The sequence below is a fragment of the Mustelus asterias genome, chromosome 2 (assembly GCF_964213995.1).
Source record: "Mustelus asterias chromosome 2, sMusAst1.hap1.1, whole genome shotgun sequence".
Classification (NCBI taxonomy): domain Eukaryota; kingdom Metazoa; phylum Chordata; class Chondrichthyes; order Carcharhiniformes; family Triakidae; genus Mustelus; species Mustelus asterias.
In genome coordinates this window covers 25,514,106-25,537,157 of record NC_135802.1, presented here as the reverse complement: position 1 = coordinate 25,537,157, position 23,052 = coordinate 25,514,106, and the positions used below count along the sequence as shown (strand labels likewise).

The 23,052-nt window shown below is 44.1% G+C and overlaps 1 protein-coding gene across 2 annotated transcripts in view; it reads left to right on the top strand.

Moving 5' to 3' along the window:
* The first annotated feature begins 6,253 nt into the window (after positions 1-6,253).
* Positions 6,254-23,052, top strand: part of ncapg2 (non-SMC condensin II complex, subunit G2) — a 93,107-nt gene continuing 76,308 nt past the window's right edge. For both annotated transcript variants that reach the window (XM_078232538.1, XM_078232531.1), the window contains exons 1-4: positions 6,254-6,367; positions 16,061-16,175; positions 18,491-18,676; positions 19,779-19,893. In XM_078232538.1, coding sequence (XP_078088664.1) covers positions 16,098-16,175; positions 18,491-18,676; positions 19,779-19,893 — 379 coding nt within the window. In that variant the 5' untranslated portion in view covers positions 6,254-6,367; positions 16,061-16,097. The remainder of the gene's footprint in view (positions 6,368-16,060; positions 16,176-18,490; positions 18,677-19,778; positions 19,894-23,052) is intronic.

The window sequence follows — 23,052 nt, the reverse complement described above, 5'->3', positions numbered from 1 at the left end:
ACAGCCGCACAACCTCAAACAGACCATTGTCCGCAGCAAATTACCCAGCCTTCAGGAGAACAGTGACCACAACACCACACAACCCTGCCACAGCAACCTCTGCAAGATGTGCTGGATCATCGACATGGATGCCATCATCTCACGTGAGAACACCATCTACCAGGTACACGGTACTTACTCTTGCAACTCGACCAACGTTGTCTACCTGATACGCTGCAGGAAAGGATGTCCTGAGGCATGGTACATTGGGGAAACCATGCAGACGCTACGATAACGGATGAATGAACACCGCTCGACAATCACCAGGCGAGACTGTTCTCTTCCTGTGGGGGAGCACTTCAGCGGTTACGGGCATTCAGCCTCTGATCTTCGGGTAAGCATTCTCCAAGGCGGCCTTCACGACACACGACAGCGCAGAGTTGCTGAGCAGAAACTGATAGCCAAGTTCCGCACACATGAGGACAGCCTAAACCGGGATCTTGGGTTCATGTCACACTATCGGTAACCCCCACAGCTTGCCTCCTGGACTTGCAGAATCTCACTGGCTGCCCTGTCTGGAGACAATACACATTTCTTTAACCTGTGCCTAATGCTCCCTCCACTCACATTGTCTGTATCTTTAAGACCTGATCAGCTGTAAAGATTCGCATTCTAATCAGTATTCTGTAACTTGATTTTGTGTCTCTGTATGCCCTGTTTGAGAGCAGATATCCACTCCATCTGACGAAGGAGCAGCACTCCGAAAGCTAATGGCATTGGCTACCAAATAAACCTGTTGGACTTTAACCTGGTGTTGTTAAAACTCTTACTGTAGCTACAGTATTTACATGGCAAGTCCAGTTAAGTTTCTGTAGCCGATGCTATAGTTAAGAAAGCCTGCCGACACCTACACTTTCTCAGGAGGCCAAAGAAATTCGGCATGTCTGCTATGACTCTCACCAACTTTTACAGATGCAACATAGAAAGCATCCTTCCTGGATGGACAGCTTGGTTTGGCTCCTGCTCTGACCAAGACTGCAAGAAATTACAAAAGTTTGTGAACCAGTCAACTACACACCCATCTCAGATAGCCAGGCTTTCGAGACTAGTGGCAGGGCAACTCAACACTGCTCAGGCCCCACCGCTATGGTTTGCAGCCCGAGGGTGAGTGAGGTATGTTAATGGCATTGTTGTCCACCTCAGCTTGTGTCCTTCTCCCCTCATGGAGCAGAGCATAAACACTGTCAATGTCTTTTCCATCTCCCACAACAATGGCTGACCGCTCAGGAATGGTTCCCAGCCCCACCTAGGAATATCACCTTCACCCCTGAGCTAACCTGGTGGCTGCCCCTCACTCACCCCTTTCAAGAACCCAGGATCACCATTCTCTCTCAAGACCTCTCTCAAAAACTAACGACCCTCTGAGAAGAAATCCTCTTCCTGTCCATCTTAAATGGGTGACCACTAATTGTTCCAGATTTCCCCACAAAAAGAAACACCCACTCAGCATCTACCCTGTCCAGCCTCCTCAGAATCCTGTTTCAATAAGATTACCTGTCATTCTTAAGAATTTCAACAAAGGCCGCCTTGGAGAATGCTTACCCGAAGATCAGAGGCTGAATGTCTGTGACTGCTGAAATGCTCCCCAACAGGAAGAGAACACTCCTGCCTGGTGATTGTGAAACGGTGTTCATTCATCCATTGTCATGGCGTCTGCATGGTCTCCCCAATGTATCATGCCTCAGGATATCCTTTCCTGCAGCGTATCAGGTAGACAACGTTGGCCGAGTCGCAAGAGTATGTACCGTGTACCTGGTGGATGGTGTTCTCATGTGAGATGATGGCATCCGTGTCAATGATCCGACACGTCTTGCAGAGGTTGCTGTGGCAGGGTTGTGTGGTGTTGTGGTCACTGTTTTCCTGAAGGCTGGATAGTTTGCTGTGGACAATGGTTCACTTGAGGTTGTTTGAAGGCAAGAAGTGGGGGTGTGGGGATGGCCTTGGTGAGACGTTCGTCTTCATCGATGGTATGTTGAAGGCTCTGGAGAAGATGTCATAGCTTCTCCGCTCCGGGGAAGTACTGATGACAAAAGGTACTCTGTCCGCTGTGTCGTGTTTGTTTTCTGAGGAGGTCAGTGCGGTTTTTCGTTGTGGCACGTCAGAACTGCCGATGAGTGGAGCGCCATATCCGGTTCTTATGAGGGCGTCTTTCAGCATCTGTAGGTGACTGTTGCGATCCTCCTCATCTGAGCAGATCCTGTGTATACAGAGGGCTTGTCTGGAGGGGATGGCTTCTTTAATGTGTTTAGGGTGGAAGCTGGAGAAGTGGAGCATCATGAGGTTATTCGTGGGCTTGCGGTACAGTGAAGTGCTGAGGTGATTGCCCTTGATGGAGATGCGTGTGTCCAAGAATGCAACCGATTCCGGAGAGTAGTCCATGGTGAGTCTGATGGTGGGATGGAATTTGTTGATGTCATCATATAGTTGTTTCAGTGATTGTTCGCCACGAGTCCAAAGGAAGAAAATGTCATCGACGTATCTAGTGTATAACGTCAGTTGAAGGTCCTGTTAAGTGAAGAGGTCTTGTTCGAACCTGTGCATGAAGATGTTGGCATATTGAAGTACAAATTTGGTCCCACGGCTGTTCCCTGTGTCTGGATGGAGAACTGGTTGTTGAAAGTGAAGACGTTGCGGTCCAGGATGAAGCGGATGAGTCGTAGAATTGCACCTGGAGATTGGCTGTCGTTGTGGGGGATGCTGTTAGCATTCCCAGTTGGTCTTTGGTTCTGAACTCTTCACATTTACCATCATCCCTTACAGCAATCAGCTCTTGGCTGAAGTGAACAATGATTAAAATAAAATTTTAAAATATCAGTAATAGTTTAAAATCACAATTACTTGTTTGATTCTCTTACTGTATTCATACATGTGTAAACCATTTGTCTCATTAGCTTATTAACTTCGTTTCAAGAATCTTTTAACTCTTTACTGGTAGCGCTGTCAGTGCCTTATGTGTTCTGTCTAAAACCTTAGTAGCTGATTAATAACTTTCCTCTTCACTCCCCAATACTGTCAGAGAGGATTCCTACAGAGAGAATCCTGCAGCAGGGCTACTCACCTTTTGATTTGATTTATTGTTACATGTATTAGTATACAATGAAAAGTATTGTTTCTTGCACGCTATACAAAGCCTACCATTCATGGAGAAGGAAATGAGAGTGCAGAATGTAGCATTACAGTCATAGCTAGGGTGTAGAGAAAGATCAACTTAATGCAAGATAGGTCCATTCAAAAGTTTGACAGCAGCAGGGAAGAAGCTATTCTTGAGTCGGTTGGTACGTGTAGAGGTTATAGAGTCATAGAGGTTTACAGCATGGAAACAGGCCCTTCGGCCCAACTTGTCCATGGCGCCCTTTTTTAAAAAAAATCCCTAAACTAATCCCAATTGCCTGCATTTGACCCATATCCCTCTATACTCATCGTACCCATGTAACTATCTAAATGCTTTTTAAAAGATAAAACTGTACCCGCTTCTACTATTACCTCTGGCAGCTTGTTCCAGACACTCACCACGCTCTGTGAAAAACTTGCGCCTCTGGACACTTTCGTATCTCTCCCCTCTCACATTAAACCTATGCCCTCTTGTTTAAGACTCCCCTACGTTTGGGAAAAGATATTGACTATCTACCTTGCCTATGCCCCTTATTATTTTATAGACCTCTATAAAGTCATCCCTCAGCCTCCTACGCTCCAGAGAAAAAAGTCCCAGTCTATTCAGCCTCTCCTTAAAACTCAATCCATCAAGTCCCGGTAGCATTCTAGTAAATCTTTTCTGCACTCTTTCTAGTTTAATAATATCCTTTCTATAATAGGGTGACCAGAATTGCACACAGTATTCCAAGTGTGGCCTTACCAATGTCTTGTACAACTTCAACAAGACGTCCCAACTCCTGTATTCAATGTTCTGACCGATGAAACCAAGCATGCCGAATGCCTTCTTCACCACTCTGTCCACCTGTGACTGCACTTTCAAGGAGCTATGAACATGTACCCTAGATCGCTTTGTTCTGTAACTCTCCCCAACACCCTACCATTAACTGAGTAACTCCTGCCCTGGTTCAATCTACCAAAATGCATTACCTTGCATTTGTCTAAATTAAACTTCATCTGCCATTCATCAGCCCACTGGCCTAATTGATCAAGATCCCGCTGCAATTGGAGATAACCTTCCTCACTGTCCACCATGCCTCTAATCTTGGTGTCATCTGCAAACTTACTAACGATGCCCCCTATATTCTCATCCAAATCATTAATATAAATGACAAATAACTGATCCCTGAGGCACACCGCTGGTCACAGTCCTCCAGTTTGAAAAACAACTCTCTACAACCACCCTCTGGCTTGTGTCAAGAAGCCAATTTTGTATCCATTTAGATACCTCACCCTGGATCCCGTGAGATTTAACTTTATGCAACAACCTACCATGCGGTACCTTGCCCTCAGACTTTTGTATCTTTTCCCAATGGAAAAAGGTGGAAGAGTATGTCCTGGGTGCGTGGGGTCCTTAATTATGCTGGCTGCTTTGCCACGGCAGCGGGAAGTGTAGACAGTGTCGATAGATGGGAGGCTGGTTTGCGTGATGGACTGGGCTTCGTTCACGAACCTTTATAGTTTCTTGCCGTCTTGGACAAAGCAGGAGCCATACCAAGCTGTGATACAACCATAAAGAATGCTTTCTATGATGCATCTGTAAAAGTTGGAGAGAGTGGTAGCGGACATGCCAAATTTCCTTAGTCTTCTGCAAAAGTAGAGGCGTTGGTGGTCTTTCTTAACTATAGTGTCGGCATGGAGGGACCAGGACAGGTTGCTGGTGATCTGGACACCTAAAAACATGAAGCTCTCAACCCTTTCAATGGACAGCAAGATGGTTTGTCGAGTCAGATTAAGGTGAAGGTAAGGTTTATGACATTGATTCCAGGAATGGGGAACTTCAGTTTATTTAGATAGATTGGGGGAAGTTAGAACTGTTTTTCTCCGAGAAAAGAAGGTTGAGTGAAGATTTGATAGATGCATTCCAAATCAAGAGGGACCCAGGTAGAACAGATAGGGAGAAACGATCCCCACTTGTGAGAAGAATATTCCCACTCATGAAAGGATCCAGACCGAGAAGGCAGAGATCTAAAGTAATTCATAAAAGAAGAAAAAGTCATAAGGGAAGCGTTTTATGCAGCAAGCAGTTGGAGTTTGGAATGCACTGCCCGAATGTGATGGAGGCAGGTTCAATTTAAGCATTCAGAAGGGAATTAGGCTGTTATCTAAAAAAGTGAATGAAAGGGAACAACATGCAGGGCTAAGGTTTTAAGATGCATCAGAGCAAATGCAGACAGGAGGGGTCAAATGGTCCTTCCATTCATCATGACAATTCTGTGATTCAGTGAAGAAAATTAAGAGGGTAGATTAAAGTTTATTTGTGACAAGTACGCTTACATTCACACTGCAAATGAAGTTACTGTGAAAGTCCTTTAGATGACCAGCTGATACAGAAAACACTTGACACCAAGTGAAAAATCACAGGGTGCATTTGCAAGAAGGGTTCCCTCAAAGCCAGGGGGAAGTGGAGAGGATTGTTCGTCAATTCTGTTGCACTTACTCCATACACTTGAGCTTCTCCACACAATATTTTAAAAATGGAGTTGGAGCAAGGCCAGTTAGCTCCACCATTTGACAGGATCATGGTGAATCCCAAATCCACTTTTCCAAACTTTCCCCACATCCCTTAAGTGCCCCAAAATTGATCAATCTCTGTGGTGAAAATTCTCAACTCTGCAGAATAAAGAACTTCAAAAATTCACAGGCCTTGGAGTGAAGAAACTGTCCTTATCGCAGAGTTAAATGATGAACCCCTTCCTTATGCGAATACCTTCTCCGACCTGTTGAGGTATTCCAAACATTTTTTTGTTCCCTATCGCTGTTGGACATCTTCTTTACCAAACGGCCGCCAGATAGCTTCGAGGTGTCGATGAAAGAGCGGAGCTGTCACCAGGTGTCGGTTGGGGGCGGGGCCGTCTCATTAGCAGGCGCACGCCATGTTTCAACGCACACATGCGCAGTGCTGCTTCGTAGATGGGAAGTGCGCTAACTTTGCACGCACACTGTTGCTTCGTCGATGGGAAGTGCGCCAGGTTTGAACGTACGCATGCGCGTCATTCTACTTCGTTGATGCGAAGCGCGCGCGCCAGGTTTGAACGCACGCATGCGCACAGTGTTGCTTGGTCGGAAAGCGCGCTCAGTTTGGGTCGTTGGTTTTTTTGCTCAGTTTGGGTGCGGAATAAAAAAGAAAGGCAGAGCGACAGCGGATTCCGTGCGAGCTTCTGCGTTTAATTCACTGGTAAGAGGCGTAGCTCGCAAGCGCGGTCAGGTTGTGCGTGGCTTTTTGCGGACCCGGGGCTGGAGTTTTCTTCCCCGCGGGGGGGGGGAGGGAGGAAGGCTGTTGTGTTCCAGACTGTCACAGGAAACAAGAGCAACAACGATTCAGTAACTCCTTTGCAGAATGTGACGCGATTCAATGTATGTTACACGAGTACATACGGATCTTGGATAAGCCTAGTGTCCCCCTTGAAGAAGATGCAGATTCAGCAAATCATTACAAGTTCTCATACAGTTCTTACATTCAGTAGAAGGCCATTCGGCCCATTCAGTCTGCACCAACAACAATCCCACCTATTTACCCTGCTAGTCCTCCTGACACTATGGGGCAATTTACCATTGCTAATCCACCTAACCTGCACACCTTTGGACTTGATGTGGAGTTGCTGGCGTTGGACTGGGGTAGGCACAGTAGGTAGTCTCACAACACCAAGCTAAAGTCCAACAGGTTTATTTGGTAGCACGAGTTTTCGGAGAATTGCCCCTTCATCAGGTGAAGGGGTGAAGAAGCTCTGAAAACTCGTGCGACCAAATAAACCTGTTGGACTTTAACTTGGTGTTGTGAGACTACACACTGCACCTTTGGACGCTAAGGGGAAACTCCAGAGAGCATAGGTCCAAACTGTTCAATATCTCTTCATACGACATACCCCTCATCTCTGGAATTAATCTAGAGAGGTTAAATATGTCTGCAAAGAGCCCCACCAGCTGGTCCGCGAGGATCTGAGTGCTCGTCCGCTATCCCATCTGGTCCAGTTGCTTTATGTGGGTTAACTTTCCAGAAGGCTGATATGACATCTATGATGGTGACTTTGGATACTGGTTCGGCCGGAGCATAAGACGTCCTCTTGCTGACCTCTTGCTCAAAACGAGCTTAGAATGCGTTGAGCTCATCAGGGAGGAGTATTTGTTTGCCCGTGATTCTACTCGTCTTCACCTTGTTGCCTGTAATGTCGTGTACACCTTGCCATGATCAGTGGGTCCAGCCTCATCCGGTATTGTCTCTTGGCATCTTGGGTTCTCCATGGGATATATCTGGATTTCCTTTATAGGTCAAGGTCACCTGACTTGAATGACTCAGCCCTGGACATCAGTAAGCAGTGGATACCCCTGTTCATCCATGGTTTCCAGTTGGGATACACTCGGATTAGCTTGTTTAGCACAGTCTTCTACGCACTTACTTTTGAATTCTGTTACTGTCGTGGCGTACTCATTTAGGTTGGTCTCTGAGTTGTTGAATATTGACCAGTCTGCCGACTCGAAGCAGCCCCGAAGGAGATCATCTGTTTCCTCAGACCACCATTGCACGACTTGCTTTCGCAGATTCTCCTGCTTCAGTTTTTGCTTGTAAACCGGGAGCACAGCCTTGTCTGATTTGCCGAAGTGTGGATGGGGGAATAGAGTGATAGGCATGTTTGATGTTAATATAGTAGTGGTCAAGGATGTTTGGGCCTCTGGTGGGATAGGAGATCTGATGACGGTAGGACACTTTTGAGCTTGGTCTGATTGAAGTCCCCAGCCACAATGAACAAGGCCTTGGGATGGTTCACCTCGAGGCCATTTGTCGTATATATTTCTTCCAGCACAGTCTTCACATTTGCATGGGGTGGGATGTAAATTGCTGTCAGGATAACAGAGGTGAAGTCCCGCAGCAGGTAGTAGGGGCGGCATTTCAGTGTCAGGTACTCTAGGTCTGGGAAACTCACCAGTGTTGTCACATCTGAGCACCAGGAGGTGTTGAATACAAGGCAGATCCTCACCTCTTCTGGCCTTGCCTGAGGCTGCAATGCAATAAAGAAACCTTAGGTAACTTCCCGGTAACTAAGAAAAACCAAGCAGTGTGCCTTAACGGCTATCGGCCGACGGCTCTGACATCCATCATTATGAAGTGCTTCGAAAAGATAGTCATGGCACAAATCAATTCCAGCCTCCCGGGCTACCTGATCCACTACAGTTTGTCTACTGCTGCAACAGGTCCACAACAGACGGCATTTCCCTGGCCCTGCACTCAACCCTGGAACACCTAGATAACAAGGACACCTATGTCAGACTCCTATTTATTGACTACAGCTCAGCCTTCAACACTATTATTCCCACGAAACTCATCTCCAAACTCCGTGGCCTGGGCCTCAGCACCTCCCTCTGTGACTGGATCCTGAACTTCCTAACTCACAGATCACAATCAGTAAGGATAGGCAACAACACCTCCTCCACGATCATCCTCAATACCGGTGCCCCACAAGGCATGATGCAGAGCACACACCAATCTCGCAGTTTCGTTTGGAAAGTAAGTCTGGCTTTATGTTCTCAGCCCCCTACTATACTCCTTATACACCTATGACTGTGTGGCAAATTCCCCTCCAATTCGATTTTCAAGTTTGCTAACGACATCACTGTAGTGGATCAGATCACAAACAATGACGAGACAGAGTACAGGAATAAGATATAGAATCTGGTGAACTGGTGTGGCGACAATAATCTCTCCCTCAATGTCAGCAAAACTAAGGAGATTGTCATTGACTTCAGGAAGCGTAAAGGAGAACATGCCCTTGCCTACATCAACGGGGACGAAGTAGAAAGGGTCAAGAACTTCAAGTTTTTAGGTGTCCAGATCACCAACAAACTGTCCTGGTCCCCCCATGTCGACACTATAGTTAAGAAAGCTCACCAACGTCTCTACTTTCTCAGAAGACTAAAGAAATTTGGCGTGTCCACTACCACACGCTCCAACTTTTACAGATGCACCATAGAAAGCATTATTTCTGGTTGTATCACAGCTTGGTATGGCTCCTGCTCTGCCCAAGACCGCAAGGATCTACAAAAGGTCGTGAATGTAGCCCAATCCATCACGCGAACCAGCCTCTCATCCATCGACTCTGTCTACACTTCCCGCTGCCTCGGCAAAGCAGCCAGCATAATTAAGGACCCCACGCACCCCGAACATTCTTTCTTCCACCTTCTTCCTTCGGGAAAAAGATACAAAAGTCTGAGGTCACGTACCAACCAACTCGAGAACAGCTTCTTCTTTGCTGCTGTCAGACTTTTGAATGGACTTACCTTGCATTAAGTTGATCTTTCTCTACACCCTAGCTATGACTGTAACACTACATTCTGCACTCTCTCGTTTCCTTCTCTATGAACGGTATGTTTTATCTGTATAGCGTGCAAGAAACAATACTTTTCACTGTATGATAATACATGTGACAATAAGTCAAATCAGTTGTGGGGCACAGTCCAGTGAAGTGGGAGTGAGCCATGACTCCATGATGCAGAGCACACACCAGTCTCGCAGTTTCTTTTGGAAAGTAAGTCTGGCTTTATGTTCATCTAGCTTGTTTTCAAGGGATTTCTATGATTTCTATGATTCTATGATTGGACATTTGCTGGTAGTAAGCTGGGGAGAGGAGCCTCGGGGCCATGATGTTTCAATCTCACCTGCAGGCCTGTGCGTTTCTCATGCTTCCTGGATGAGTGGCTGCTTCTGTTCAGGCCTGGGAGATGGTGTGACCAGTCTACGGTACCATGGGTATAGGTACTTCCAGTGAGGTTCTTCACTTGGTCAGTGGGGAGAATTTGTTGCCATATGTGTAAAGATTTATGCAGGTGACAGAATTCGCCCTTGAAACCTCTCAAATAGCGCAAAAAAAATCAAAATATTGAAAGATAGGTCATTACCATGTATTTTGAATGGAGGACTCATGAAAATGGGAGAAACAGCATTTGAGGGGCTGCTTCACCAATCAGATTGTGTGTCTCTCCTGAGCAGGCTGCTCCACGCCTCCAATGACAGATCCCCTCTCCCCTTCCCCAATTGCTCTTCCAATCATAAGGGAAGAAGGAAGGAAAGCTGTCATTGGTGGTCGAGGAGTAGTTGTTCTGGCCAATCCTGTTGCTTCTGCAATGTGAAAGATCTTTGGCTGCACTGTCACCAATTGTTTTGATCAGCTACAGGAGGAGGTGACTTGAGATATAACCTGGCACAAAGTAAAGATCAGGTCAAATAATATTTTCACTGTATCACAGGTAGCTCCAGCCAGTTTTCTTTTCTATTTATAAAATTGCCTTGGTTCAAAGAATTCCAATTTTGATTTATGCACCAATCAATCTTCTGTGTAACAAAAACAGAAAATGCTGGAAAATCTCAGCATTGGTACAGTGATTAGCGACACTGCCTCACAGTGCCAGGCACCTGGATTCGATTCCCAGCTTGGGCCACTGTCTATGCGGAGTCTGCATGTTCTCCCCGTGTCCGCGTGGCTTTCCCCCAGGTGCTCCGGTTTCCTCACACAGTCTGACAGACATGCTGGTTAGGTGCATTGGCCATGCTAAATTCTTCCTCAGTGTACCTGGACAAGCGCTAGAGTGTGGCGACTAGGGGATTTTCACAGTAACGTCATTGCAGTGTTAATGTAATCCTATTTATGCCACTCAAATTAAAACAAAAATGTCTGACAGCATCTGTGGAGAGAGAATAGAGCCAACGTTTTGAGTCCGGATGACTCTTCATCAATCCTTTGGCACAGTTCCAGAATCCAAAGATTTTTGGAAAATGACTGCCAATATGTCCATGATCTATGTAGCTACCTCCTTTAAGATCCTGGGGTGCAGATCATTTGGTCCAGGGGACTTATCAGCTTTTAACCCCGTTAGTTTGCCTGAAACTAATTCTCTGGTGATAGTGACTGTATTTAATTCTCTGGAATACTTGTAGTATCCTCTACAGGGGAGGTATTGGTGTAGTGGTATTGCTGCTGGACACTGCGGAGCATACAGGGGGCAGAGAGTGATATAGACGCTAGTTACAGGAGGTTGTCACACCACCGGTTCAATCAGCTAGATGGATGACTACCAGGAGAGGCAGGCAGCAGTGCAGGAGTCTCTGTGGCTATTCCCCTTTCAAACAGGTATACTGTTTTGGATACTGTTGAGGGGGATAGCCTCTCGGGGAAAATACTAGCAGCAGCCAGGTCTATGGCATCACACCTGGTTCTGCTGTAGAGCAGGGTCAGGCAAAGAGCAAGTGACAGTAGCAATAGCAGACTCGCTAGTTAGAGGCACAGACAGGTGTTTCTGTGGCCATGATCGAGATTTCAGGATGGTGTGTTGCCTCCCTGGCACCAGGGTCTAGGAAGTTTGAGTAGTTGCAGGAAATTCTTAAGGTGGAGGGTGAGCAGCCAGAGGTCATTGTTACACATTGCTACCAGTGATGTAGATGGGAAAAGGGATGAGGTCCTGAAGTGTGAATATAAAGAGTTAGGCAGAAGGCTAAAGTGCAGGACCTCAAGGATAGTAATTTCTGGACTACTGCCGGTGCCACGTGCTAGCCAGAGTAGGAATAGAAAAATTAGGCAGATGAATGCGTGGCTTGAGAGCTGGTACAGGGGGCAGGGATTTAGATTTGTGGATCATTAGGATCTCTTCTGGGGCAGAGATGACCTGTTCAAGAGGGATGGGTTCCACCTGAACTGGAGGGGGACCAGTATCCTGGCGGGGAGATTTACTAGAACCACTATAGACGGTTTAAGCTAGTTTGGCAGGGGGTGAGACCCAAAGCAGTAGGGAGACGGAAGAGAAAGTTGAGGACAGCACAGAAGTTAAAGAGAGCACATGAAATAGTAAAGGCAGTGTCAGTAATCGTTGTACGAGATAGGTCAGACAAAAGTAGGGCAGAGAGCAAGGGAAGTTTAGATTAAACTGCATTTATTTCAAAGCAAGAGGCCTGAAGGGCAAGATAGATGAACTCAGGGCATGGATAGGCACATAGGACTGGGATATTATAGCTATTATTGAAACATGGCAGCTCAATGTTCCAGGATACAGATGCTATAGGAAGGATAGAACAGGAAGTAAGAAAGGAGGGGGAATTTCCTTTTTTGATTAGGGAGAACATCACAACAGTACTGAGAGGGGGTGTTTGAGGGTTTGCCCACTGAGTCTATATGGGTAGAACTGAGTAATAAGGGGGAGATCACTTTGATAGGATTGTACTATAGGTGGGAAATTGAGGAGCAAATATGTAAGGAGGTTACAGATAGCTCCAAGAAAAATAGAGTGGTAATAGTAGGGGAATTTAACTTTCCCAACATTGACTGGGACAGCCATAATATTTGGGGCTTGGATGGAGAGAAATTTGTTGAGTGTATTCAGGAGGAATTTCACATTCAGCATGTGGATGGTCCAACAAGAGAGGGGGCAAAATTTGACCTCCTCTTGGGAAATAAGGAAGAGCAGGTGACAGAAATGTTAGTGAAGGTTCACTTTGGGACCAATGACCATAATTCCATTAGTTTTAAGATGGCTATGGAGAATGAAACGTCTGGCCCAAAAGTTAAAATTCTAAATTGGGGCAAGGCCAATTTTGATGGGATTAGACAGGAATTTTCAAAAATTGATTGGGGGAGTCTGTTGGCAGGCAAAGGGACGGCTGGTAGGTGGGAGGCTTTCAAAAGTGTGTTAACCAGGATTCGGGGTAAGCACATACCTTTTAGAGTGAAGGGCAAGGCTGGTAAAAGTAGGGAACCCTGAGTGACTTAGGATATTGAGGCCCTGGTCAAGAAGAAGAAGGAGACACATGACATGTTTAGGCAGCTGGGATCAAGTGGGTCCCTTGAAGAGTATAAAGGGTGTCAGAGTTCAGAAAGAAATCAGGAAGGCAAAAAGGGAACATGCAATTGCTTTGGCAGATAAGGCAAAGGAGAATCCAAAGAGCTTCCACAAATACATAAAAGGCAAAAGAGTAACTAGGGAGAGAATAGGGACTTTTAAAGATCAACAAGGTCATCTATGTACGGAGCCACAAGAGAGGGGTGAGATCCTAAATGAATATTTCTCATCAGTATTTACTGTTGAGAAAGACATGGATGTTCGTGAACTTGGGGAAATAAATAGTGATGCCTTGAGGAGTGTACATGTAACAGAGAATGAGGTGCTGGAAGTCTTAAAGCGCATCAAGGTAGATAAGTCCCCAGGGCCTGATGAAGTGTATCCTAGGATGTTGTGGGAGGCCAGGGAGGAAATTGCAGGCCCCCTAGCAGAGGCAGCCACAGGCAAGGTGCCTGAAGATTGGAGCATGGCAAATGTTGTGCCTTTGTTCAAGAAGGGCTGCAGGGAAAAGTCTAGGAGCTACAGGCTGGTGAACCTAATGTCTGTAGTGGGTAAGTTGTTCAAAGGTATTCTGAGAGCCAGGATCTACAGGCATTGAGAGAGACAAGGACTGATTAGGGACAGTCAGCATGGCTTTGAGTGGAAAATCGTGCCTCACAAATTTGATTGAGTTTTTTGAAGGGGTAACCAAGAAGGTAGATGAGGGCAGTACAGTCGACATTGTCTACATGGACTTTAGCAAGGCCTTTGACAAGGTACCGCGTAGTAGGTTGTTGCATAAGGTTAAATCTCATGGGATTCAGGGTGAGGTAGCCAATTGGATACAAAATTGATTTGATGACAGAAGTCAGGATGGTTGTGAAGGGTTGTTTTTCAAACTGGAGGCCTGTGACCAGCGGTGTGCCTCACGGATCAGTGCTGGGTCCACTATTATTTATTATTAATGTTAATGATTTCGGTGAGAATTTAGGAGGCATGGTTAGTAAGTTTGCCGATGACACCAAGATTGGTGGCATAGTGAACAGTGAAGAAGGTGATCTAGGATTGCAACGGGATCTTGCTCAGTTGGACCAGTGGGCTGATGAATGGCAAATCGAGTTTAATTTAGATAAATGCGAGGTAATGCATTTTGGTAGATTGAACCAGGGCAGGACTTACTCAGTTAATCATAGGGCATTGTGGAAAGTTTTAGAACAAAGAGATCTTGGGGTACAGGTTCATATCTCCTTGAAAGTGGAGTCACAGGTGGACAGAGTGGTGAAGAAGGCATTCAGCATGCTTGGTTTCATTGGTCAGAACATTGAATACAGGAGTTGGGATGTCTTGTTGAAGTTGTACAAGACATTGGTAAGGCCACGCTTGAAATACTGTTTACAGTTCTGGTCACCCCATTATAGAAAGGATACTATTAAACTAGAAAGATTGCAGAAAAGATTTACTAGGATGTTACTGGGACTTGATGTTTTGTATTATAAGGAGAGGCTGGATAGACTGGGACTTTTTTCTCTGGAGCGTAGGAGGCTTAAGGGTGATCTTCTCGAGGTCTGTAAAATAATGAGGGGCATCGATAAGATAGTCAACTTTTTTTTCCAAAGGTAGGGGAGTCTTAAACTAGAGGGCATAGGTTTAAGGTGAGAGAGGAGAGATAAAAAAGGGTCCAGAAGGGCAATTCTTTCACACAGGGTGGTGAGTGTCTGGAACAAGCTGCCAGAGGTAGTAGTAAAGGTGGGTACAATTTTGTCTTTTAAAAAGCATTTGGACAGTTACATGAGTAAGATTGGTATAGAGGGATATGGGCCAAATGCGGGCAGTTGGGACTAGCTTAGTGGTAAAAACTGGGTGGCATGTACAAGTTCGGCCAAGGGCTGTTTCCATACTGTAAACCTGTATGGCTAATTATCTCTCTAAATGTCTGCCCCTGCTCATCTATTGTCTTACCTACTAATCTATATGATCCAATCTGTTTTGGCCAATTCCCCTTCTTTAAGTTTAACACTGACATTTCAGTCCCAATTTTCTCTCACTAAAGCTGCATACTAAATTCTATCATTCTCTTATCACTACTTCTTTGGGATCCTTAACCTTGAGATCATTTATTAAACCTACCTCATTACACATTACCTGATCCAAAATAGCCTGATCCCTCGTTGGGTCCATAACATAGTACACCAAGAAACCATCCCGAATGCACTCTATGAATTAATTCTCTTGGCTTCCATTTCCAATTTGATTCACCCAATGTATATGAAAATTAAAATTGTCCATGCAGTGCTCTTTTTACATGCAATTGTTATTTCTTGATTAGAACTCTTTATAGTGTGGCTACCTTTTAGGGGCTATACAACATTCCTACTATTTCTTCCTTTGGTGTTTGTCCCTTCCACCCAAATCGATTCCATATCCTCTGAGCCTAGATTGCCCCTCAGAACTTTACTTATTTCCACTCTTAGCAGAGCAACCCCACCACCTTTTCCTTCCTGCCCATCCTCCCTAAAAGTCAAATAACTCTGAATATTGATTATCCAATTTTGAACTCCTTGAAGCCCTGTCGAAGTAATGGCTATCAGATTGCACCCACTTAACTATTTGTGCTATCAGTTCATTTATCTTGTTTTTTATGCTGTTTTCTTTTCTGCCATGTTTCCTTTCACTAAGCCCATTTCAAGGGACACTTGAGACACTGTTTGCTTTTTGTCTTTCATTCCCTTGCTTTCAGCTTTTCTGCCTTTTGTTTCTCGTCTAGTTTCCATCTCCTCTAACTCCCTGCTATGGTACCCATTCTCCAGCCATACTAGTTTAAGGCCTCCGCAGTTTCGCACCAGTGAAAATCTTCCCTGCTGAGGAATCGCATGTGTTTTGCATTCATGCTACTGGCACTTCAGTGTAAGTGGCACAAAGTTCCAGTTATAATATCAGGAACAGCAAACTGTCAACAAAATTCCAGTATCTTGTTTCTTTTTTAAGAGAAATCAAGCTTAAGTTGTTTGTTTACTGAGCAAATCTTAATGAAAAGGTTGTGTTCTTCCATAACATGCATCTACGTTTTTGGCAGAAACCATTTGTTTAGATGCTGAAAGGGATTGTTCATCATGACAATGCGCGACTTATTTCTACATTCTGTGTGCAAAGAGTCTGTGGAAGAATTTCTGAATTTTATTCAACTTCATGTAAGTACGGCGACTGTTTGGAATACTTTTGAAATAATACATATTGGTACAGTTTATCCATTTTCAATAATAATAATAGTTAATAGAATATGTTGAAATCTGTTGTAGTTCGAATCATACAGCGCAGAAAGAGACCTAAAAATCCATCATATCTGTGCCTCTTGTGTAAAGTAATATGAATCTCACTTTCTTAATCTTTCTCTTCATATATTTATTGATCTTTACCTTCAAAAACAATGGCCAAGGCCCCAGTTGAATGGTAATTTTCAACAACTCTTCATTATAAAAGATAACTATCGTAGCTCTCTTCTGAATTGACAATTTTAAATTAATGACTTTTTTTGCTGATGATCAACTGGTGAAGTGAAATTCAAATTAATTATCTTTCCTATCTGCCTTCTCGTTAGGTTTTTCTTTGCCATGTATTGCATTATTATTAATTTTGTGATCATCCGGTTTCATTATCTGGTAGAACTACTGGGAATTGGGAATGCAGGGAAGGTACAAGACTAGAAAAAAGTTGTAATCCATCTGACTGACACCCTCCTTTTCCTTGAACAATTACCTCTTATCAGAAATAAAAAATACTAGTCATAATCAATGGGGCTAGCAGCACCTGTGGGAAGAGAAACCGAGTTAACAGTTCAGGTCAATTCTTTAGAACTGACTGGAGTTGTGACAAGAGGTCATTGATCTGAAACATTAACACACCTTTTCTCCCCACAGCTACTGCCAGATCTGCTGAGTATTTCCAGTATTTTCTGTTTTCTTTCATTTTTCTATCACCTGCAATATTTTGCTTCTGTATAATCACTTATTAGAAGTCTTTTAATAAACTTGAACAGTTATTTTTATTTCTGTGGGATTTCAGATGAAATCAGAATTCTATTTGCGCATAGAAGTGTGCAGTGATACAGTACAAATGGAGGTCATGTGATGCATCATGTCTGCTGGCTCTTAAGAGCTATCGATTAGTTACACATGTTTGCTCTTTCCCTATAGTTCTTCAAATTTTTGCACTTCATCCAGTCCACCTTTTGAAAATTATTATTAAATCTGCTTCTGCATCTCTCTCAATCTTCGAATGACTAGCATTTTCAATTTAGACAATGCAATTAAATTCCCAATGTGAAGAGCTATTTTACTGTGCCCATCTGTTAGTGGGTTCAGTTATAACTGTACTGGTTGGTCAGGCCACGCCCTGAGTTTTACCCACCAAGACATGAGAGAGATTGAAATAGTAAGAAGTTTAACAACACCAGGTTAAAGTCCAACAGGTTTATTTGGTAGCAAAAACCACACAAGCTTTTGGAGCTCCAAGCCCCTTCTTCAGGTGAGTGGGAATTCTGTTCACAAACAGGGCATATAAAGACACAGACTCAATTTACATGAATGATGGTTGGAATGCAACCATTATTCATGTAAATTGAGTCTGTGTCTTTATATGCCCTGTTTGTGAACAGAATTCCCACTCGCCTGAAGAAGAGGCTTGGAGCTCCGAAAGCTTGTGTGGTTTTTGCTACCAAATAAACCTGTTGGACTTTAACTTGGTGTTGTTAAACTTCTTACTGTGTTTACCCCAGTCCAACGCCGGCATCTCCACATCAGAGATTGAAATGACAGAGAAGAGCCACCAGACTGATTCTGATTTCAGATGTATGGGAAAAGACGAAACACATCTATTACAAAGTGATAGACTTCATAGAAGGTAAATTTGGAAAATTACTTTGAACAAAATTGTGAGTGTGGACCAAAAGGACACATTCAAATTCTTAAAAAGAGAAACTAAGGACAAAAGTTATAATTTTTTTTAAAACCCAGTCCTAAGCTTGTGAAATGTTTGAGATAAAATCTCTGGCGTCAGCAAGGTTTTGAAACGAATGAAGTAAGATTTAATCACATTCCTCATTCCTTGTGGCTGAATATAGTTTTGTGGATTTGATTTGAAAGCCAGACTGGTATTGTTAAATCTGTACAAGCCCAACTGGTAGAACCACTTACTTGGATTTTGCGTCCATGCTATGTTTGACGATGAAAGGCAATTGAGGAGTACCAACGTTTCCCGCTTGTCTTGGGAAGGGAGTTAATCTGTCTCCAAAATGAAATGCCTATAGATTAAAGTTTGGAATCAAGTAGGCATTTTATGGCAGACTCGATGGATTTAAATAATTAGGATGTGTCTGCTGGGGGAAAATATTCTTTGTTTTGTTTTGGGAATTTTCATGGTAATATTCTTCCATGTTTTTAAGTCAAATGGCTGACCTATGGGGAAAAATAACCATTTTTGATTTTAGTTTAATTTTTCTTATCTTTAGAAAAACAATTCGGATCCATTTGATCTAAATGAGGTGTTACAGGAGTTCCCGCGGAAGCAAAGAGAAGCATTGTGGGAGCGTCTGAAGAGGCTCTTAACTGATATGATATTAGAGAATCCAGTGGAGAATTGGCAGGGATGTGAAGACAGTGACGATGAGATGGAGGTGGAGGTTGTACAGGATATGGTGAGGAGATGATCTGTAGAATGCTGAAATCCATAAACTGGCACGACCATAAATTGTGTTTGTATTTCACTCCAGCCTTCATTAATTTAGCATGATTGCATTTTTGCTTACATAGAATGAAAGGCATTGTTTTGGTTTGATTTTGAAATATTCCTGTATGTTGTCAGAAATTAATAACCCTCGCCGTGAGGTTAGCCACATTTTCTCCTCATTTCACAGGGCAAAATTCTCCCAAGCCCTGCTATTGCATTCAATACGGGGGAGAATATGGCAGGATGCCCAGAAATTGATTTCATGTCAATATAAATTTACAGCGGGATCTTCCGCTGATACCTGCCATGGCAGTTCTGAAAACTCACCAGAGGATGGTGTGAATCTCATTCATTAATGGGATGCAGAAATAGACCTGACGCCCCTCCAGGTCACCCACGTCAGACTTTTTGTGATGCCGGCAGGAAAAGTATTCAAAATAACATGACATGCGCATGTTGGGGCTCTTCTGAACAATGCCTGGGCTGCCTCCGAATTTTAGGGTGGAAGCTGTCTGCACCCATGGGACACCACAGCAGTGGATCAGGTGTGCATCTGCAAGTGGACCTTCCAAATTAGGTGAACTGAGTGATCCATCTTCCAGCCTCGGAATGTTCTTGGAGGTCTTCTTGTCTTTGAGTGCTCCTGGACATCTATCTTCATTTTTGTGCGATATATCGTCCAAGCCTACCCCACCACTGAATCTGGCATAGAACACCCAGATGCATAATTATTGAGGTGGGAGCCGGAAGATTGGGTGTGTTTTCCCACTGGCTTTTGCAATGGCAAACAGTCCATGTTGCCCCCTCTGCCACAGCACATAGTTTCAAAATGTCAGAAGGACTACTACAAATGGAGGTGGATTCTGTAGCTCTGTTCTGCTGTGTAAAGATACTGTTGTTTTTAACTTATTAAATTCCATAGACCCCACTGGAGCCATTCCTGGTTTTGGCATATGATTTTTTTTCAGACATAGAAGAGTTATGGGGCATTTTTAATTGTATCAGATGTTAATTATGTGAAAATTGCATTTTCTTTTAGCAAATAAGACCCCTCCTGTGCTTCTTTTCAGAAGAAAAATATGTCTGTGATCAGTGGTGTAACTGAGGTTGTTGTGGCTTCAGTACGTGCAATCGATGAGAATGACGTTTACAGTGACTTGTTGGAAATTGCTATTATTTTGAATGGTAAGTGTTTCATTTTGGCATGATTGCGCTGTTTTGTGCCTTGGTACCATAATTATTCAATAACGTGTGGTTATGTAGTAGCTAACAACCCTTTATGGTTGTAATTCAAAAATATTAGATTCATTGTACAAGAGACTGGTTAGACCTTCTCCAGACCTGAACTGTGCCCACTTTAGTCCCTCACAAAGTGGGGAATGAAGAAGTCTCAGAAAAAGTTTAGAAGAAAGACACCAAATTAAGAACATAAGAACATAAGAAATAGGAGCAGGAGTAGGCCATCTAGCCCCTCGAGCCTGCCCCGCCATTCAATAAGATCATGGCTGATCTGACGTGGATCAGTACCACTTACCCGCCTGATCCCCATAACCCTTAATTCCCTTACCGATCAGGAATCCATCCATCCGCGCTTTAAACATATTCAGCGAGGTAGCCTCCACCACCTCAGTGGGCAGAGAATTCCAGAGATTCACCACCCTCTGGGAGAAGAAGTTCCTCCTCAACTCTGTCTTAAACCGACCCCCCTTTATTTTGAGGCTGTGTCCTCTAGTTTTAACTTCCTTACTAAGTGGAAAGAATCTCTCCGCCTCCACCCTATCCAGCCCCCGCATTATCTTATAAGTCTCCATAAGATCCCCCCTCATCCTTCTAAACTCCAACGAGTACAAACCCAATCTCCTCAGCCTCTCCTCATAATCCAAACCCCTCATCTCCGGTATCAACCTGGTGAACCTTCTCTGCACTCCCTCCAATGCCAGTATATCCTTCCTCATATAAGGGGACCAATACTGCACACAGTATTCCAGCTGCGGCCTCACCAATGCCCTGTACAGGTGCATCAAGACATCCCTGCTTTTATATTCTATCCCCCTCGCGATATAGGCCAACATCCCATTTGCCTTGATCACCTGTTGTACCTGCAGACTGGGCTTTTGCGTCTCATGCACAAGGACCCCCAGGTCCCTTTGCACGGTAGCATGTTTTAATTTGTTTCCATTGAGATAGTAATCCCATTTGTTATTATTTCCTCCAAAGTGTATAACCTCGCATTTATCAACGTTATACTCCATTTGCCATATCCTCGCCCACTCACTCAGCCTGTCCAAATCTCTCTGCAGATCTTCTCCGTCCTCCACACGATTCACTTTTCCACTTATCTTTGTGTCGTCTGCAAACTTCGTTGCCCTACACTCCGTCCCCTCCTCCAGATCATCTATATAAATGGTAAACAGTTGCGGCCCGAGTACCGATCCCTGCGGCACGCCACTAGTTACCTTCCTCCAACCGGAAAAACACCCATTTATTCCGACTCTTTGCTTCCTGTCGGATAGCCAGTCCCCAATCCACTTTAACACACTACCCCCAACTCCGTGTGCCCTAATCTTCTTCAGCAGCCTTTTATGGGGCACCTTATCAAACGCCTTTTGGAAATCCAAAAACACCGCATCCACCGGTTCTCCTCCATCAACCGCCCTAGTCACATCTTCATAAAAATCCAACATGTTCGTCAAGCACGACTTTCCCCTCATGAATCCATGCTGCGTCTGATTGATCGAACCATTTCTATCCAGATGCCCTGCTATCTCCTCTTTGATAATGGATTCCAGCTTTTTCCCTACTACAGACGTTAAGCTGACCGGCCTATAGTTACCCGCCTTTTGTCTCCTTCCTTTTTTAAACAGCGGCGTAACATTAGCCGTTTTCCAATCAACCGGCACTACCCCAGAATGCAACGAGTTTTGATAAATAATCACTAACGCATCCACTATTACCTCTGACATTTCTTTCAATACCCTGGGATGCATTCCATTCAGACCCGGGGACTTGTCCACCTTCAGTCCCATTAGTCTACCCAGCACTGCCTCTCTGGTAACATTAATTGTATTAAGTATTTCTCCTGCTGCCAACCCTCTATCGTTAATATTTGGCAAACTATTTGTGTCCTCCACCGTGAAGACCGACACAAAAAACTTACTTAAAGACTCAGCCATATCCTCATTTCCCACTATTAACTCCCCCCTCTCGTCCTCCAAGGGTCCAACATTCACTCTAGCCACTCTATTCCTTTTTATATATTTATAAAAACTTTTACTATCATTTTTTATATTAATTGCTAGCCTAGCTTCATAGTCTATCCTTCCTTTCTTTATCGCTTTCTTAGTCTCTCTTTGTTGTTTCTTAAATTTTTCCCAATCACTTGTTTCTCCACTATTTTTGGCCACTCTGTACGCAGCTGTTTTTATTTTAATACTCTCCTTTATTTCCTTCGTTATCCACGGCTGGTTCTCCCTTTTCTTACAATCCTTGTTTTTTGCTGGAATATATTTTTGCTGAGAACTGAAAAGGATCTCCTTAAAAATCCTCCACTGTTCCTCAGCTATCCTACCTGCCAGCCTGCTCTCCCAGTCTACCTTAGCCAATTCATCCCTCATCCTATCATATTTCCCTCTGTTCAAACAGAGGACACTGGTTTGGGACCAAACTTTCTCCTCTTCCATCTGAATCAGAAATTCGACCATATTGTGGTCACTAGACCCAAGAGGGTCCTTCACAATAAGATCCTTAATTCTACCTACCTCGTTACACAATACCAGATCCAAAATAGCTCGTTCCCTCGTCGGTTCCGTAACATGCTGTTCAAGGAGACTATCCCGACAGCATTCTAAGAACTCTTCCTCCATTCCACCCTTACCGACTTGAGTCTGCCAGTCAATGTGCATGTTGAAGTCCCCCATGATTATTGCCGTTCCGTTTTTACACGCATCCCTTATCTGCTTGTTTATAGCCCTCCCTACCTCAACATTATTATTTGGGGGCCTATATACCACACCTACTAGTGTCTTTCTCCCTCTACTATTTCTCATCTCTACCCATAATGATTCCACGTTTTGTTCCTCAGAGCCTATGTCATCCCTCAGTACTACCCTGATATTATCTCTTATTAATAGCGCGACCCCACCACCTTTTCCTTCCTGTCTATTCTTCCTAAACGCCTGATACCCCTGGATATTCATCTCCCAGTCCCGGTCACCTTTCAGCCACGTTTCTGTAATGGCCACTAGATCGTACCCACTTGTGCTGATTTGCACCATCAACTCATTTACCTTGTTCCGAATGCTTCGTGCGTTCAGGCAAAGTGTCCTTATTCCAGCTTTTATCTGG